The 19380-nt window shown below is 37.8% G+C and overlaps 3 protein-coding genes, 1 long non-coding RNA gene and 1 pseudogene across 6 annotated transcripts; 2 read left to right on the plus strand and 3 right to left on the minus strand.

Annotated features, from left to right (window-relative positions):
- Window positions 1-2116: 2116 nt before the first annotated feature.
- Window positions 2117-2925, minus strand: LOC133735752 (auxin-binding protein ABP19a-like). The gene is made up of 2 exons (XM_062163217.1): window positions 2902-2925; window positions 2117-2770 (listed from the first exon to the last, which is right to left on the minus strand). Exons 1-2 carry the CDS (start codon window positions 2923-2925, stop codon window positions 2117-2119), a joined length of 678 nt encoding a protein of 225 aa, XP_062019201.1.
- A 1338-nt stretch (window positions 2926-4263) lies between these two features.
- Window positions 4264-7787, plus strand: LOC133727110 (uncharacterized). 2 transcript variants are annotated; one of them, XR_009855007.1, is made up of 5 exons: window positions 4264-5733; window positions 5880-5962; window positions 6045-6156; window positions 6650-6798; window positions 7369-7787. It is a non-coding gene; the product is annotated as an uncharacterized LOC133727110 (long non-coding RNA). The 2 variants fall into 2 exon arrangements; XR_009855008.1 differs by having other exon boundaries at window positions 7486-7787.
- A 737-nt stretch (window positions 7788-8524) lies between these two features.
- On the minus strand, window positions 8525-9464 carry LOC133735850 (auxin-binding protein ABP19a-like; annotated as a pseudogene).
- Window positions 9465-12196: 2732 nt separating this feature from the next.
- Window positions 12197-14515, plus strand: LOC133713908 (MOB kinase activator-like 1A). Of its 2 annotated transcripts, XM_062139943.1 has the most exons (7): window positions 12197-12501; window positions 12986-13034; window positions 13124-13232; window positions 13407-13500; window positions 13668-13801; window positions 13881-14044; window positions 14143-14515. In XM_062139943.1, exons 1-7 carry the CDS (start codon window positions 12476-12478, stop codon window positions 14215-14217), a joined length of 651 nt encoding a protein of 216 aa, XP_061995927.1. In that variant the 5' UTR covers window positions 12197-12475; the 3' UTR covers window positions 14218-14515. The 2 variants fall into 2 exon arrangements, with proteins under 2 accessions (XP_061995927.1, XP_061995929.1); XM_062139945.1 differs by lacking the exons at window positions 12197-12501; window positions 13407-13500.
- Window positions 14516-14933: 418 nt separating this feature from the next.
- Window positions 14934-19196, minus strand: LOC133713900 (O-fucosyltransferase 35). The gene is made up of 9 exons (XM_062139931.1): window positions 18491-19196; window positions 17802-17942; window positions 17592-17664; window positions 17388-17458; window positions 17203-17291; window positions 16941-17073; window positions 16393-16625; window positions 15717-16190; window positions 14934-15607 (listed from the first exon to the last, which is right to left on the minus strand). Exons 1-9 carry the CDS (start codon window positions 18983-18985, stop codon window positions 15406-15408), a joined length of 1911 nt encoding a protein of 636 aa, XP_061995915.1. The 5' UTR covers window positions 18986-19196; the 3' UTR covers window positions 14934-15405.
- Window positions 19197-19380: the final 184 nt, after the last annotated feature.

Here is a 19380-nt window from a genome sequence, read left to right on the forward strand (position 1 = left end):
GTCGTCCACACCGCCGCCGTCGCCACTAAGGGTGGTCGGCGACCTCCTCCCTTACATCAAAACAAGGGTGATGTTTTGATGGGTTTTGCTGATGCAGGGTACCTCTCTGACCCTCACAAAGGTCGTTCCCAAACTGGTTATGTCTTTATCATGGGAAGCGCCGCGATATCTTGGAGGTCTTCAAAACAGACCTTTATCGCTACTTCTTCGAATTATGCAAAGATTATTGCTCTTCATGAGGCAGTTCGTGAATGCATATGGTTAAGGTCAATAGTTGCACACATTCGAAGAACTTGTGGTTTGAAGTCTACCACAGATGAATCTACATGCATTTATGAGGATAATGCAGCTTGCATTGAATACATGAAGCAAGATTTCATCAATGGCGACAACACCAAACATATATCACCTACATTTTTTTTATAATCAGCAACAACAAACACTTCTAAAGATTGAAGTGAATCAAATAACGGACTTATTTACTTAGTCGTTACCTAAATTCACCTTCGAGAAGCATGTGAAGAGTATCGGAATGAGGAAAATATCCGAACTTCCATGATTGTAGCAATCAGGGGGAGATGTCGACATCAGGGGAGGTATGATGTCTACATGTTCGATCTCAAAGAGTAAATTGTTGTACTCTTTTTCTCCGGCCTCCTCAAGGTTGTTTTTGTCCCACAGGGTTTTTATTACTCGAGTAAGGTTTTTAACAAGGCAACATTTGAAGCGTCATGATGTCATCAGTGACACCAAGTTTGAGTAGCACAAGGGGGAGTGCTGAAGAATATTTGACTTTAGTGTGCCTTGTCAAACTAGGATTACTTTCTATAGTTGTAATAGGAGAATGTTCTAGATTCCTAGTTCTAGTTAGAATAGGAATCCTTATACTCTAAGATTATGTACTTATAATCCCTATATATAGGCTCCTATTAATCTCTATATATAGGGCTCCTAGTATCAATGAATAGACACACAAACTCTCTCTACAATCACTCTTGCATCCTATTTCCTTAAACAGAGAGAACATTTTGAATGAATACAAGAGTCTATGAATATCGAATATAATTTTCGCTAAATGCAGAGAAAACCAAGTTTATAGGATACAGTTGCAAAAGGATACCAATAACATACATCCACAATCGTGACCTCTAACTGATCATGATCAATCAAGTCGACTATGTATACACTTCGTAATTTAAGTCGGTTACATTTTTTGATGCCTTGATTGGATGGAACAATGATCTGAAAGGAAAAATCACTATCGTTTCGTGGAACATGAACTTCTTTAGGTCTCACTGAGAGTCTGAGACTGTTAATTAAGACCTAAGAGGGGGGCCTCGAACAAAATTAGGGTGTGCCCAAGGGCAACAACAATTACATGATTGTTCTACCGTATGTATACAATATTTAGAAGTTAGTACGAGATCAGTAGATTTCCTCAATGGGATCTTCTTGAATCCTTATCCAGTTTACACACACACACAGAGCATATCATGTAAGTACATTACATGCAGTATTAATTATAAATACACTCGCTCAACTGGGGCATAAATAGCTAGAACATACCGATTCATAAAGAAATTTGGACCATACAAATTTGTTATAGAGCCATTGAACTCCAAAACTTGTACAGTTGTACGGCCATTGAGAGTTCAGACCTTCTCCATCAATCACAACAAGGAAATGAAGGGAAATTCTAGTGTACTTGTGGGTATCTCATACCCACATTTACAAAAGTGACAACAAATTTGTTGTCAGAGTGGTAATGTTGAGTCCTATTTTGTGTAATCTTAGTTCTAATAATAGTAATTACACCTCTTACGACATTGTTACAAGTTTTCGAACAAATTCGTTGTCAATGTTGTAATTTTTGTTTAACTATATGTAAATAGTGTAAATGAATATGGTAACTTTTGTTCTCAATGTTGTCATTTTGGTTCAAATAATTGTAATTTTTTGTTCAAATAGTTGTAAATGAGTGTATGAGATACCCACAAGTACTATAGCTTGTCTCGGAAATGAAAAGGGACAAGGATAACGAAAGGAAAGAGACGATCAATCTTTAGTAGTTAATGACCTTCTTAATTATTAGGTACTAATCTCGTGAAGAGATATCTTAATTAGTACCACCAAAGATAAACTTAAGCTTCCTTATCTCAAGAATGTCAAGGAAAGTAGTGCGAGCTATCAATCGAGTAGGAAAGTTACCTTGAAATAGTGCATAGTCCAGAATCTGCAGACCTGGACTTTGACTACTGTAGCTAGCAAATCCAACGACTCGAGTAGCTCCAATATTCACTTGGAAGTGCAATAACCCTTGAGGGAAAACCATAATATCACCACTCTTAATAGTTGTTATATAAACTGTGTTCCGATCCGAGGAAATGAACCCAGCAACTAGTGTTCCTTGTACAACAAGGAACACTTCTGTAGCTCCGCGGTGAATGTGCAATGGGACAACACCACCGGGAGCTATGTCTACGCGAGCCATTGAAATGCCGAGGCCATTCAAACCCGGGACTTGATCAGCATATGCAGGGATATCTCCAACTCTGAAAAGGTTTGACGTGTTACCGGAAACTCCTAGGCCCGAGTATACAAAATCATTCACTGTAACAGTTTCGGGCCTTTTGCAGGAGTAGCCTGCAGGTCCAGAAGGAGCTGTGTAGTCTGCAACACAAAAGTCTTGCACAGCAGCAAAGGATGATGAGGGAATGTGAGAACATATGAAGAAGAAAAAGAAGATCGTCATCTTAATTAGTCCAGCTCGCTAGTTTCAATATGTTTTGATCGATGAGGAAATTGGGGCTCATATATATATAATGGGGATTCAGAATATAACCGTGTAGGATTCACATGGGTAATAAAGTTAAAAACTTAATGTATAAGATGGGGAGAAACGGTAAATTTCAAGCTGTGATCCATGTGAATATGATTATTTGCTGTGAGCTAAAATCACAACAAAAAGCCTCTTTCTGTTTTTGAAACTCCAGGAACAGCAAGAAATGCACCCGTCCTTTTATCACTGCTGCAAGTTATTGCATTCTATAATCAGTGAACCTTAATTAATTCGTGACTAAAAATACTTTTTTTCCTTTTTTTTTTTTTTTGAATAAAGGGCTGGTGCGGCTGCCCTCAAGTCTTGATTAATGAAACTGTCGAATACAAAGGGGGGACATTGAGCCTAAACCCCTGATTACAATTAGTATCTAGAGAGCATCCTGAAATACTATCATGAGCCTCTACCAAATAACTGTATTCAACAAGACACCAACTAGCAAAGAGCACTCTACTGGCGACTCTATTTGCTTTAACATAACGGTGACATAACGGAAAGATAACTCGATATGTAACTTGATTACAACATAACATAATTACCATACGCACAGCTTTCCTACTATGTTGCCGCCGGATAAATCCAACGACACTTAGTCTCACCCTGCCATTAGGAGGTAGCGATCATTTGACAAAGCAAGGAACTCGCCACCTACCTAGAGCAGACAAGGCACTTTGAGTGCACACACAGGCAAAAAGCCCGACTAGCCCTACACAACGAATGCAGGGACTTATTGCTCGCAAACTGCGGAAAACAACTAAACAATATAAAACAGTAAAAACATTAAAATAAATAACAGCTTGGGTAGGGCCCACAACGTGAGCCCAAACCCCATCTCCAGCCCAGATCGGGCCCACTAGCAGCATCCAAGCCCAATATCCCACACCAGCAGGGCATGCGGCCTTCCTGGCCCAAAGCAAGAGTTGTGTCCCCCCGCCACCAAAATAGCCTTCTTTTTAGTAAAAGAAAAAGGAAAAAAAATCTGGTCTTAAGTGACGAACGTCAGCAATAGTAATTTAAAAAAAGAACTTACATGTGGTCCTAAATAGCTAGAAGATCCATTAATAAAGAAATTGGACCATACAAATTGTATATATAGGGTCATTGAACTTCAAACTTCTACAACCATTGAGAGTACAGAACTTCTCCATAACAACAAGGAAAAGAAAATTAAGGGACATGGTCAATGACGAAAGGAACTAGAGACAATCAATCCTTAGTGACCTTCTTATTTGATAATCAATACTAACATCGTGAAGAGATCGCGCACTACTAGAATTATGTCATTAGACATCACCACTATTAAATCAGTCGGAATTGCACGCGATGTAAAAAATACATGCTAACATCGGTTTATGAAATATCGATTTTTATTGTGATTATAAACATCGGTCATTAAATTAACTGATGTGTAAAGTCTCGTTCAAAAATTTTGAAAAATTTGCGGAGGGACTAAGTTAAAAATTTTAGAAACGCGGGGGGACTAAATTTTCATTCCCTCCATTCCTCCAACACTATTTTTTTTCACTCTGAAACTTTCGAACCGTAATGACTAACTCTCACTCCTTCCAAACCCTACTCGGGTGGTACCCCCCCCTCCCCGGACTCTCACTCTCTCTCTATGATGAACAAGCTCCGGAATTTGGTCTTTTCCCTTAAACTCTGTTCGATCTCCACCGCAATCCTTTTTCTCTTTCTCTCCGTTCTCGATCTAACTCAACAAATTGAGCACTTGGTGGCCACTGTGTTGATCTAGATCCAGGGCTTATGGGCTTATTCTTTTTGGGTATTTCAATTTGGCTCTTTCCAGTCGTTCCTCTTCCTCTCTCGTGCGAGGTCATTCAACTCAGATGCTTTCAATTCAATGGCGAGGTCATTCGTGCGAGTTTCGTTCTGTCCGAGCGCAATTTCGATTCAACTCGGATGCTTTCTCTTCTCTGCTGACGGAGAGTTCGCGTCTTGGGTCAGTTCTCAACCTCTTTTTGCTTGGTTTCTGTGTAGATTGGAGCAGGCCTCTGGCCTCGCAGGTGTGCGTCTAGTGTGACCGGACAGGTTGCTGTCGGAGGTGATTGGGATGGAGATCGGAGACTGGGGCGTTGGGATTTCGATCTGTTTGGTTTTTATTTGATGACGGTGGCTGCACGGAGACTGGGTGAGCGGAAGATGGTGGTGACTGGGTGTGTGGCGACGGTCGGGGATTCGGATCCGGCAGTAGGGTTGTTGACCCTCTGGGTTTGGGGATGGAGACGGTGGGAATATAGGCTCGGGTGTTGATCTTCTTCATGGAATTGGGCATGCGAGCTTTGTGTTTGTGGTGGTGGGTGATGTGTGGTCAACGACGATTGGGGTTCGGTATCGGCGCCAAACAGATTATGGAGGAGCCTACAATCCTGCAGCAGTGTCCAAACACGGTGTACTACATATTATCACATTATATTGGTTTATTTCTTATTTTCTTTCCATTCTACTAGTCGGTCACAGTGTATTATTAACATTCGAGGTGTTGCCGACAAGTTTGATGGAGAGGATAACAATAAAGCAAATGAAGTCGTCCTGAGTATTGTTGACCTTACTGGTTCTATATTACTTATATGTAGTCTTCATTGGCTCTAACTTTTCTTCTCTTTCATCCTTGGTGACACCACACACACATTCAGATTAGATATGGATGACATGTGTACCTAACTCATTGTGTGCTTTTAGTTGTAGCCATATATGCTTAAATGATTAATATACCAATTGATACTGAAAATCTGAAATAGGGCTAGACATGGTCTTTCGAGTCCCTATAATATCTGTTACAATTGCTTAGGACTATTGTTACTGATGCAATGATCTTTGGACAGTTGACCAAGTACTTGAGAGACTATTTGGAAGGCAAGAAGGAGATGTCACTGGTAATTTTTTTTTTCCCTTCCAAATTGTTTAACTCGTTAAATTTTTTCAGAAACCTCTGATGAGTACTATTGAAAATCAGTTTGCATTTTATTGTGTATCAAGTTTCTTTGAAATTATTCATGTGATTGATTCGTTACTATTACAGATTTTAACAGTAAAATCAGGAGAAGAAGATTATCGTGATACATCGCACCTGCTAAGACAGGCCTCACCTTATATGGAAATCAAGTACAACTTTACAACACCTTAATGTTGTCCTTCAATTTATTTTTCACATGAGTTGTTAAGAGTTTTTATACTATATGTGCAGGTTTAATAATGCTGAAGACCCTTCAAATATTCCGAACAAAAGGCAAATCCAGTCTTTGTCTAGAACTGAGCAGCGCAAAAGAATGAAATTAACCGGTTCTGAGTCTTGCGTGGTATGTCTTGTTTTTGAGTTGTTCACTTATTTATATCATGTAATTACATCTCTGTGTCATAATTTAACTGGCAGCTTTAGACTTTTTTTGTTCCATTATGCTTCTTTAAATGATTGACGTAAGGTTATTTCACTCCCTTTTTTTTTCCCTGCAAGTAAACTCTGGATCCTTATTAAATTATTTTGACTGCATTAATGTAACTCTGAAGGATACATATGGCTCCTGATGATGACCTAAAATGATTTCTTCAGGGTTGATATTTCCTTATTGACTTGGTTATTTAACTCCTTGGTATGTGTATATACGTGCACGCATTTCCCAAGCTTCTGTTGAAATCTTTACATGAATTCCAGGGCATGAATATATTCTTTTAAGTTAAAGAAAATTTTATTTTCATATATTGGTTTACCTTATTGTTTTCTTCTTTTTACTGCATAGCCTTATTTCCTAATTATCTTTTGGCAATGTCTAATACTTGCTTGTTTTGTTATAGCGGCACAAAGAATCTACAAGGTGGAATTAAGTAGTGGTTCAAAACCGTGTAATGTTGACACTGCAGATGGAGAGAGAAACCATCAGATTATGCAGAGTTTTGCTAAAGCTATATGGAATGTTTTGAAGGATTACAACAAAAAACTATAGGTAATCAAGAGTCTCATACATTCAATTCATGTAGTTAGTTAGGTAAACTGATTCCTATCATCCAGTTTCTAATTTTGATGCCCATTTGTTGATCAAGCTGAGGCAGTATTCATTCTTTACTTTGGTTCCTTTCCTAACTAGCTCAACTTCCATCAATTATATGTTCAAAAGAAAACCTACTCATCTATCTGGTCATAAGTAGGTGGCGGATGATGAAATCAATGTAGTCGGAATCACATTAATGTAAAGCATCCATTTTCTTGAATCAATGTAGGTCCTGTCATGGAGGATTTGAAATGCGTTGCTGTACTACCATTGTACCATATATATGTTAATGTTATTCATTTTGAACCTCCCTACCTTGGATTTGCTTTATTCTGAATCTTTCAACCTGCTTCACTTCTCCAATTGTTTCTCTAGCTTGTCTTGAACAAATCTCAAAAACCTTTGTTCTTATCTTTTTAAGAGAAAATTTGCATTGCTTCTGTGTTATCATGTAAAGTTGGAATAGATATCTAGAAGGGAAATTTGTAATGTTTTTGTCTGTTTCTCCTTTGGTTATTGTCACAGTGGTCCAGGCAGAGCTGGTATATGCACCACACCATTGCATTCCCACTTGGTTAATGAGGGTTTTGCTAAACTGTAGCATCTTCCATATAACAGGAAAGTGACTAAACTGTATTCCAGGTTGCAGATGAACTTGTAGCAGAGTTTTCTGACCCTATCAATGGTGTCACATCCCCTGATCAAATTGACGAGGTGCGCATTGAAGTGGCTGATTATATACAGAGTTTGATGTAGAAATGTGACTGCCAAGATGTTTTTTGAGTAAGGCTAGCTAGTTTTGGCTTTGAAGCAAAGCTTGGTGTGGAGCTTTTGTACATTGTTGCTCATATGTTTCCAAGCTAGCTTTTGTAAGTTTAGGGGTTTATTTTGTGAATTATGTTGAATCATGAAATTTGGAAAGAAAATTAATGGGAAAGCCCCTTATTTTGGATGATGAGAAATGCAATTTTTTTCCCAACAATAGCTAAATGCAAACTTTTCACATCATGCTTGTCAAAATAAAGTGAAGTATATTAAAGTATAATAAAACAGTAATGCCAAGGAAAACGAAGTCAGTTGAGAGATTAGAAATCAATATCAAAAATGAAATCGATGTGCTATGATTATCAATATATCGAATTGTAACTCAAAACCGATGTAATCAAAACTACTGCACATCGATTTCTAATCACCAAACCGTAATCTATTATGAACATACAAATCACCTACCATGGAGCAAACTGATGTGTGGTCAAAAGGTGAACATCATTTCTGAATAAAAAAACGATGTAGAATAAAGATACAGACATCGTTCCTAAGAAAATAATGTGGCAACCTACATGTAAAAATGGCCACGAACAAACAATACTCATGGGAACTGATGTCTACAAGTGTACTGGACATCGCTTCTGGAATAGAAATCGATGCAAATGTTCACGTAGGTATTGTTCGACATATACTTTATTAAGCATAAAATGTGAAAATATGAAGAATTAGACATACCTAACATACAAAAATATGATGATTATAACGATTATACATCGATTTGTTTTTTAGAATCGATGTTGGTTGTTGTCTGGGACATCGGTTGAAAACGCGCTTATACTGATGTCTATACTTTTCTCTACACCCACTAAGACATCGGTCGAAAATTAGTTTAACATCGGTCCAGAACCGATGTCTATGAACAAAATTCTAGTAGTGGATCGATGCCTAAATTAGTGCCACCAAAGACAGCCTTCAGTTTCCTTATCTCAGAAATGTCAAGGAAAGTAGTGTTAGCTATCAATTGAGTACGAAATTTGCTTCCAAATAGTGCATTGTCCACACCCTGAATATGTAGCGTTGCACTACTGTAGCTAGCAAATGCAAGGACTGGTTTAGCACCTCCAATATTCACAAATAAATGCATTAACGCTTGAGGGATAACAAACATATCACCACTCTTGATAGTTTTCAGATACACTGTACGTGTTCCGATCCGAAGAAATGAACCCGGCAACTAGTTTTCCTTTCACAAGAAGAAAGATTTCATTCGCTCCCGGGGTGTGTATGCAAAGGGACAACCCCACCGGCTGCCAAGTCTATACGAGCCATTGAAATGCCAAGGCCATTCAAACCAGGAACCTCATTATCGGACGCTCGGGTAATTGCACCTCTTGCAATGTTTGAGGTGTTACCAGCAATGCCTAGGAAATCATCTACCACAACATTTTCAGGCCTTTTGCAGGAGTAGCCTGCAGGACTAGAAGGAGCTCTGTAGTCTGCAACACAGAAGTCTTGCACAGCAGCATAGGAGGAGGAGAGTGAGAAAAAATATAAAGATAAAGAAAACCGCCATCTTGATCAGCTGTCTAGCACTCTAGCTACTTTTCGATGTGTTTTGAGGAAATTGGCATGGGGGTCATATATATAATGGGGATTCACGATATAACAATGTATAGGATTCACAATTGTAATAAAGTTAAAAGTACAAGATCGGGGAAATGGTAAATTTCGAGCTGTGATATAATTGTGAATATGTATCATAGTTTTTACTCAGATAACACACAACAAGAGCCTCTCTTTCTATTTCTGAAACTGCATGGAAATACAATGTACCTTTCGTTTTTCACTGTCATAATTTCTTATTAGCATTAAAAGTCAGTGGACCTTGATTTGCATGCAGGCAAACCCAACTCAGCTAGCTCTTGATTAGATTAACCTTGGCTTACCTGCTGTACGTTAGAATGCTAGGGATATCCTTGTTTAGTTTAACGTACGACATTAATGGGATATCCTTGTCTAACTAGTTTAACTTAATTTACTCTTGAAGTTAATGATAGGTAAACTATATATTTTTAATGTACAGATAAATAGATACCCATTGATAAAGATATTTGGACCATACAAAGGGTTGTCTATATAAAGCTAGGGTCAATGAAATTCAAACTTGATTAGGATTAACCATTAGCTTGGCATACCTGTTGTATGTTAAAAATAGGGTAAATTATGTTAAACTAGACAATGATATTGATAGATATCATTGTCTAGTTTAACATAATTTACTCTCTAAGTTAATGTTAGGTAAACTATATTTTTAACGTGCAGCAAGGATATCTCATTAATGTTAGGTGATGATCTATATTTTTAACGTACAGATAAATAAATATCCATTGATAAAGACATTTGGACCATACAAAATTGTATGTAGCCAGGTTCAATGAACTTCAAACTTGTACAACTATTAAGAGTTCAGACCTTCTCCATGATAGTGACCGTTTATGTCTACCAAAGTTTCGTTTTCGGCAATTGGCTTGTATAGTTTCTTTTTTATTTCGGAGGTTGGCTGTGTCTCCCCTCCCTTGTATTCTTTTTTAGTTCAATAAAATCTGGAGCTAAGAAGGCTATTTGTCCTTGCTTAGTTCTCCAGTTTCAACCAGAAAAAAACAAGTGACATGGATGAAGAAAGGAACCAAAAGCTCTTTCTGTTTCTGAATCTCCAGGAACAGCAAGAAATGCAGCCGTCCTTCTATCACTGCTCCAAGTTATTGCATTCTATAATCAGTGAACCTTAATTAATTCGTCAAGGTAAACCCAACCTAACGATTGATTAAAAAACATCACTTCATTAGGGCATTTTAATAACAAACATGTATAGGCTAGGGCCTAGGGGAGTGTTGATGGGTTGGATTTAATTACCTTCTGTTTTAGGCTGTAAGCTTGTAATATTGAAGTGGGGGCCTGGGCTTTTTTGAAATTCTTTGGTTGTTTATAACTTGCGGTAGGTTGAAGGTAAAAAGAAAGAGGAGTTTGAAATTCTGTTTGTTATAACGGCTATTTGAGCTTGGACATGGCGGGAAGTGTCAACCACCTGCCCCTCTTCTTTTAAGAATTCTGTTATTATATGTTACGGGAAACATTATGGCGTCCCTTGATAAATAAAAATCATAACAATCGTTTGAGAGAACATTTTAAAAGAATAAAGAAACATACAATGTGTTAAATAATTTTTGTTAAAAATCTAAAACAATACAAGTTAATGACGTAACGTTGCCATACTTGGCCATCGATTAGTTGGCAATGAGAATTTGATATGTTGAATAAGCCGACAATCCCAAAAGAGTTTGATAGATCAAGACAATGAACTGGTTGCACCGCTTGTAAACAATCACTTTCAAAAACAAGTTGAGAACAGCCCGGACTGTTGGCCAAGTCAATACTCAATAGCCACCCTAAAGAAATAGATAGAATGCAAAATCCAAACCTATACAAGTATATAGTAACATATTGTATCTGAATTGTCATAACTTTTTTTTTGTCAAATTGATTTATGAGGTTTGGCGCATATATAGATATATAATCTTATCTGCTGTGTATTTTTCTTCTGAATTTTCAAAGATGCTTATTATCATTCAAATATTCTCTATTTACCATAAAGTTTTGTAATGAGTTCAGTCCTATTAGAAACTAAACCATGGTCATTGTCCAGCCCCAACTTGGTTGGATAAACTTAAATTCTTCAATAAGGAACATATATATTATGCCAGATTGCCAGTAGGCATACAGCTAAGAGATGCATATCATAATCATCATTTTTTGGTCCCACATGAAAATTCCCAACTCAGATGCTGAATCTGGTTCTTTATCTCTATTCTAGCTCTATACTTGATTGATTGGGAGTTTCCTTTTATCATATCTTCTTTTATCTTCTAATGAATCTTAGCTAATAAAAATTAATAATGATTGAGGGTCCTGTATAATTATGCTAATTCCCCACCATCACTGTTTATACACCTTGTTTTGCTTATTCGATTATCATGTAAATTAGAATGATTTTTATAGTTTCCTTTTTCCTTATCGCTTTGAAATTAGGGTTTATCTCATCGAGTGTAAACTTCAACGGCTAAACTCGAACAACAGTCGTATTTCTTTCAAATGGTCGACCATAAACTTTAAGAGCTCTTATTGAACTCGAGTCACCTCATATTGAATTGCAATTCTTCAATTAGATCATTAAGCATATTACTGTACAAGGCACAAGGCACGTCACTAATATACAGAATAATTTTGTCACGATATTATATAACTAACATGTAAATGACTCTTGTTCAAGTCAAATATAAATTATCACATTACATTAATGATGTTGTTTCTTCCAAATTCCTGCAAGAGCATTGTATTCTTTTTAGAAAATTCTCTTATCCGAGTTAATTTGGACACTTGTGTTCAAACTCGCTTCTACGTTTTCATTACATAATTTTATGTCGTGATCCGAACCGTTCATATCCTAAACTCTTTTTTGGGATATTGTTATATAAATATTTCTTAAAAAGATAAAGTGGGGGAATAATAGGAAGGAAATACGGAGAATGAGTCAGGTAAGCCAGCAGCACGTTTGCAAATGGGAAAGAAAGGAAGACGAGGCTCTCTGCCTCTCTAATTCTGAGATGTAAATGACAGACTGGCATTAGACGTCAAGCAGAGAGAGAGAGACAGAGAGACTGACTCTCTCTCTCTCTCATGTATATATAGATAAATATACATATAGTAGTGTACCTCTGTCTGTGTATATATATTCCTTGGTTCTTCAAGAATTTAGTCCTGTATTATCGCCTGGGATTCTGCCGAGACAGAGACAGAGAGAAACAGCATGAGTCTCTTTGGTCTTGGAAGCAGGTACGTTGCTAATGATTATGATTTCAAAGTTTGAAAAATTGATTTTGGTTTTTCTTTTCATGCAATATATTATACTCTTTCTCAAGAATCATGAGTTTCATCGAATTCAATCACTTTTTCACTTAATATCTCGTGTTGGTTGCATGATCAGACCAGAGCGCTAATGGGTTATGATAACATATTGAAACCTATCTCATATCTGATTGATTAATTCCTGCATGCTTTGTTTTTAGCATATTATAGATTCATACCTCTGTTATAAACTTAAAATTGGCCTTGTTAGAGGTGTAATTGCCATGAGCATCAATCAAAAGCGTAATTTACATTGATATATATGATTGCTCATTGCAATTTGGATCAGGAAATTTTAGATCAAGATGTGTTCTTTAATATCGTTTCTTGTCTTTAGAAAACAAAATCCGTACTTTGTTCTCCTTTTGATCTTGGAAGATTTGATTTTTTCTGTTTTTCTTTCATTGTACAGAAATCAAAAGACCTTCCGGCCTAAAAAGAGTGCTCCATCAGGAAGCAAGGTTGGTGTTACATACTTTTTTCTTCCCCTTTTGTTTATCAAATGGTATGTCTTCTGTAGCTGTTGATAATATGTATTGTAAAAATGCAGGGTGCTCAGCTCCAAAAACATATTGATGCTACTTTGGGCAGTGGGAACCTTAGGGAAGCCGTGCGCCTGCCTCCCGGAGAAGATATAAATGAATGGCTTGCAGTAAACAGTAAGAACTTTGAATCAATCGCCTTGTGAAATTTAAGATCATCAGAACCATGATAGATACAGACATATGTTACACATTGTATTTGTACATGTATGTGTAAAATTGTTTACCTATCTGTGAAAATTGTCTCTGCAATGTATTGAGCTTGTTTCAAATTCGTTCTGTTTACTGCAGCTGTTGATTTTTTCAACCAAGTGAACATTCTGTTTGGTACTCTAACCGAGTTCTGCACGCCAGTCAATTGTCCAACAATGTCTGCAGGACCAAAGTATAGTTCTTGGTCATCTCAATTAAATCACCTTGCTGGTTTTGATTGTTGAGTTTATGCATTTTGATGAGTTATCTTGATTATGATGCTTCCTCCCTTAAGTAGTCCGTGTCTTTGTTTCATCATGTGTTTCATGTAAGTGCTCACTTTGGTTATACTCTCCACAGGTATGAGTACAGATGGGCTGATGGAGTTAACATTAAGAAACCAATAGAGGTCTCTGCTCCAAAATATGTGGAATATTTAATGGACTGGATTGAAGTTCAGCTTGATGAGGAATCAATCTTCCCTCAAAAATTGGGTAAGCAGAAATTGTTGATAAAGCTAAACTAAGCACTTTACACGCACCAGCTTATAATGCTACTTATATATTGTTGCAGGGGCACCATTTCCATCCAATTTCATAGATGTTGTCAAGACCATCTTTAAGCGAATGTTCCGTGTTTATGCGCATATCTACCACTCTCACTTCCAGAAAATTGTGAGTCTGAAGGAAGAAGCTCATCTCAATACTTGCTTCAAGCACTTTGTTCTCTTCACTTGGGTAAGTTATTCTTGTTAAGAAATTCAATACACATGTATTCACGTATGTACATACGGGCGTTTGTATTCATTTTGATTGCTTTGTTTTATATGATGCAGGAATTCCGCTTGATTGACAAAGGAGAGCTTGCACCTCTTCAAGACCTTGTTGAGTCTATTCTACAGCCAAAGTGACAGAACTTTTTGCATTTCTTTTTCCTTTGAGACCTTAATGAGTGATACACATTTTTGTCAGCTTCTGCTTAGCCCTTGTAGTTTTGTGGAATGAGATGCCAACAAGCTAGCACCGTCTTTCTGTTTCTCTCTGTCTCGTCCTAGAGATGACCAACCCCTTGGTTTATTCTTGAGAATCAAAAGAAGAAACTGTTTCTGGTTGTAATCTTTCAAGTGATTGTATTACAACTTTATAAACTGTTTTTTTAAAGCTGCCTAACTCGCCAGTCATGAATCAATGGATCTAATTATAAAGCCATTCATGGTTTCATTAGGCCAATATTATGTTTTTGGTGCTTTTTTTTGGCATATTGGGTGAATAACAATTGGGGTAAATGCATTCTGAATCTTTTGATTATAGTCTCTGTATAGCAAACTTCCAAAATATGTCAATTTTATCGATTTGATGTTAGAAAACGAAGATTATATCTCACACTTGAGCAAGGGCCTACTAAACATTTCTTTAGAACGTTTTTTGTTTAGATGAAAAAGAGATCGATGTTGGAGTTTAAGGAACTGACAAAGTTCATCATGTAATAAATATACATCCGCTTTTTAATTACCTGAAAAAAAAAACAGTAAAACTAGATATATTGCAATCTGCCCTGGTTACTGAAAGAGGTGAATATGAGTTCATCTTGACAGAACAGAAGGAATCCTCAAATTGCAAAAAAAAAAAAAAAAATTGATACTCTTTGAATTACATTGTCATACTGTTGCAAAATACATTCCCTATCACATTCTCAGTACGTGCCCATGTATTCCTATTACATTCTCAAAAAGAAAATTAAGAATCAATAATTTGCAAAACCAAACAGCAGCGTTCTCTAATCGTTGTGGTACAGTAGCAATGAGGTTATCTATTCACGGTATCAATTTTTACTTTCCAGTAGATCTGGAGAATGATATACACCCGACTTCTGTCATGACACTCGAATTAGAGAATTTCCGAGTTTTTCTTGCCTTGATTCCACAACTCATCCAAATGAGCAGGTGTGCTTGCCAATCATCCTGCTACTTGCAATTGGGAATTTAAGATTGCCATTGCCCTGCCAATATGTCTGAAACAACGGCAACACACCTTGAGGTCTTTGCAATTTGCATTCAGCTTAACTGACATCATATAATGCAAAACTGTTAAGTCAGCCTCTACTTTTCCCATCTTGTTTCACAAATACAGCCTGGAAAAGGATTTGCATAGAAACTCTCTTCCAGCTTCGGAAACTCTCCAGGCTCCCTCAAATATGGAGACCCATCTCTGTCATGGTGAAGCTTCTTCACCTTAGAACTAAACTTCTTCCAAGAGATTTTTCCTTGGTCAAAATCATCAACAAGTTTCACAAAATTCATCCTGCATCAACAATGATATGACAATTGTTTATGTGCCAAATTAATGAAAGAAAAAACAAAAATTATCTATAAAGCCAAAACCAGAGAACGAGGATGGGTAATGAACATACTTGTCTGGATTGATGGTCTTCTTAAAGTTCTCAAAGCGCCTATGACCTTGAACAGCTTTTGCCATGTTTCCATCATATGTATAAAGAAAAGCATCACTCTCTAAGGCAACAGCATAGTCTATACCAGCCAACATGTTCTGATGATCCCTGAATGGACTCAGTTCTTCTGAGGCGAGAGTCAAATGGGAGAAGATGTTCGGGAAGTCATCCTCAAGATGTCGCATGCTACCATTCCCATAAGCTTTACCAGCTACCAAGTAAATCCTGGTGCTTGAAGGAAAACCCAGCCCTCGGAGCAAAAGAGAAGTCTCCCTAGGGGTCAATGGACAACCACCAAGCAACCTTCTCTCTGTCCCATTAATCTCTTTCTCCTTCCAGTGGCTGACTTCATAGCGCATTCTGCGTAGTTCTTCATCCTCTTCTGCTGTCAAACTATGACTGCAGCCCGTAAATGCAAGCATATCTTTCTCATACCTGCAGTAAAATGTAGAATTACAAACTGATATACAAGGATCAAGACAAGTCTAAAACATTTGCAGGACTCACCCTACTTTATCAAAGAAATAAGCATAATCCTACTGTTCCAATTAAAAATATTTACTGCAAGCCCATTCATCTCTGCAGATATGACTCACACCAGGGTCTAATAATAAAATCTAAAGTTATCACTACTTGCCTCAAGTGGAGAGCAAGGTAAGGACCTCCATTCTGCCTCATTCTAGAAACCAAGGTTTTTCCGAGTTCTTCTATTGGAGCTGAATATTTTAATGCCCTGTAATTCACACGACACCTCAGTTTTTGAATGGAACTTGGGAGCCCATTGTTGGAAAGCCGAGAATCAGTATGAGTGAGATAGACTGCTGTGTGCTGCTTCAGCAGTGGGAGAACCTCTGACTTATAATAACTTGCCTGGTCAAAAGAACGCATACCAGCTGAAAACAGTTAATTTAACAAATAGTACTAAATTATTAGATTACATGGATCAGTAAGTTGGGAAATTACAGATAAGTGCATCCACTAATACGCATTGAAATGGTGCATCAATGTATCTAACAGGCTGACGAGGCTTCATGTGTGCCTAACAGGCTTGAATCAGTGTACGCAGAGTGAGCTGTGTGCAAAGAAAGCACAGCACCCCATCCCTAATGATGGCTTAATTTATGTTCCTCCCACAATATTAAAGGAAAATGCTTATTACTACATAATATAAAGGTTACTATTCACCTTAGACCAAGATATTGGTGTTTTGTTGAAAGGTTCAATTCCTGCATATTCAGGTGGTAATGTCTCAACTATGTGGATATCATCCTTCAATGTCTCAATGAAGTGTTGCCAATCAAACAGATCTTTAAAGCCACTGCAAGGACAAAAGAAGTAATTAGCTCAGAGTATATGAGTGGAAAGGAATGTGACCTGGAGAGCATAAATAACATATGAAACATCTAAGCACATCAAACCAGTTGCACAAGAGCAGAAATAAACCAACCTCTCATCAGCCCAGTAGGAGGTGTGATCAAGTGAAGGTAGGACAAGCGTTGCCTTCATAATCTTAGCAACAGCAACCATATCACAAATCTGCATTCTAAAATTTTCATGCATCAGACTATAGTCTATAATACTACTAGTAGATTATTAACTAATATGAAAAATCAAAGTGTACAATAGCCAGACCCCAAATCTCATCTGATTCAAGCCACCATTGGCATTTATAAGAATGTAACCATTGGTCTTTGGATCTAGCTCTGCCAAAAAATGAAAGTACGAGATGAGAGAATGAAAACCTCATGCTAAAAAATCTACACACAGAGGCAGAGTGGGTGAATATAATTTCTTTGTAACATAATTTTGTGCATTGGACCAAAGAAAGTTACATACTTTTGTGGCTTTTTGGATGGTCAATGCACGGAGTGTAATTCGCACTGTTGGGTTGGGACCAGATACCTGTGTACTGAACCAGAAGTGAATATCACAAATGAAAAAAAAAAAAAAAAAAAAAGAACTTTTGAGAAGGCCCTCTTTTCTCTGTTTGCCAATCGGTGAGATGAAAGAAAACAACAAGATCAAGACATAAGATTTAAGACTTACTTCAGCTCTGTTCTCTCTACCAACCACACCAGACGATACCGTCATTAGAGTCCGTTCAACATCACTTCCTCCCTCTCTATACCCATAATCATGAGAGCTTTGATCAATCCGATTTGAATGAGCCGTGGAGCCAGAATTATCCTAATTAGAAGATTTCAAACGTTTAGAAAAAAAACCATAAAATGCATCTAAACATAAAATGCAAGAGCAAACAGATACACAGACACTCAACATTTGTCTACAAGTTATCAATGAATAGATCAGAACTATCATACACAAACAAAAGGACAAAATTCTAAAAGTTCACATCTACTGAGAATACTGATTTTGACTTCTTTGAATCTCAGAACATGCTACATGTAAATCTGAGAGCAGGGTTTGCTAATTAGTAGGCCAATATTATGAGTAAACTGGTTTTCGAAGCCGTTTTCCCATCTAGTCTAGTAATGGCAAGAAAACAATCCAATGAAAACAAATAAAGCACCTACATTGAAAACCCATTTCTAAAGCAAATGAAAACTTTTCCCACTCCTTTTTGTAACAGATAACACATGAATATTCCAATCTATATGCACTAAAATCATTGGCTGACTAACAATCTGAACCCAGCAGCAAAAAAGAAAAGAAAAAAAAAAGTGAAATTTAATGGCAGTAATGATATAGAAGATAGAACCAACGAACGAACGAACCTGATTGGACCTTGCAGTTTCAATAGCAGATCCAAACCAGCCAGTAGCACAAATCTTGAGAATCCCCAGAAACAAACACAGCCCACAAAACGCAAAGAACATCCAATGCCCAAGTCTCTTCCTTTCCCTCAAACCCATCTCCACCATAACCGCCTCAATCGGCTTCCTCAGAAACCCTCTCACCGCCGCTCTCTGCGTCACGTGGCTGCTCTGCTGCTTCCTCTCCGCCGCCGACTCACCAAACCCCTCGCCGGAGACGGAGCTCCCGCCGATCTCCGCTCTGGGCGAGGTCATCTGCAGGTCCACCTCGTACTGGGTACTGAACCCGCCGCCGCCGTCGTCATTGTGGCCGGCGCCGGAGGAGGAGGAGGAGAAAGGGTTGCGCTTGAAGGAGTGGGCGCGGCGGGTCATGGCGCCGGAGAACCTGGGGCTGTTGACGCGCTGGGAGACGCCGCCGTCGGCGGTGGTGTTGTGGAGGTGGTGGTGGTGGCCCATGAGATTATATAGTGAGCGGAATTGAATGCTAGCATTGATGAATGGGATTGGGTTGAGATCGCATAGGAGAACAAAAGGTGCTGGCTTTTTGAGTAGAAAAGCTCTGAAAGTGAAGGAGGTCTGAGATTGAGAATGAAAGAAGAAATGGGGAGATTGAGAATTTGGGTAAATGGTGGGATTTTTTTGGGGTTTTGTTTTTGTTTAATCCCAATGATGATGGTGACACTTAAATGCTCTTGCAAATTTGTGCATTTTTTTTCTTTTCTTTTTTTCATCCATATCCGGGCACGATTCCCATTTCTGTAGTAATGTAAAAGCATGGGAAGGAAGGAAATAAAAGTGTGCATGCTTGATTTCTTGAACAAAAAAATGAAAAATTGACCCAAAAAGCAAGT

This window comes from Rosa rugosa, chromosome 1 (genome assembly GCF_958449725.1).
Source record: "Rosa rugosa chromosome 1, drRosRugo1.1, whole genome shotgun sequence".
NCBI lineage: Eukaryota > Viridiplantae > Streptophyta > Magnoliopsida > Rosales > Rosaceae > Rosa > Rosa rugosa.

Excerpts from the sequence above, each read along its gene's own strand:
- LOC133735752 (XM_062163217.1), bottom strand. The coding sequence starts at position 2,925 with ATGGATCACAGCTTGAAATTTACC. Across the intron at positions 2,771-2,901 it reads ATCACAGCTTGAAATTTACC|CGAGCTGGACTAATTAAGAT; the intron begins GTTTCTCCCCAT and ends TATTGAAACTAG.
- LOC133713908 (XM_062139943.1), top strand. The coding sequence starts at position 12,476 with ATGAGTCTCTTTGGTCTTGGAAGCAG. Across the intron at positions 13,501-13,667 it reads ACAATGTCTGCAGGACCAAA|GTATGAGTACAGATGGGCTG; the intron begins GTATAGTTCTTG and ends TACTCTCCACAG. Across the intron at positions 14,045-14,142 it reads ACTTTGTTCTCTTCACTTGG|GAATTCCGCTTGATTGACAA; the intron begins GTAAGTTATTCT and ends TATATGATGCAG.
- LOC133713900 (XM_062139931.1), bottom strand. The coding sequence starts at position 18,985 with ATGGGCCACCACCACCACCTCCACAACACCACCGCCGACGGCGGCGTC. Across the intron at positions 17,459-17,591 it reads CCATCCAAAAAGCCACAAAA|AGCTAGATCCAAAGACCAAT; the intron begins GTATGTAACTTT and ends ATTTTTTGGCAG. Across the intron at positions 16,191-16,392 it reads TACCTTGCTCTCCACTTGAG|GTATGAGAAAGATATGCTTG; the intron begins GCAAGTAGTGAT and ends ATTTTACTGCAG.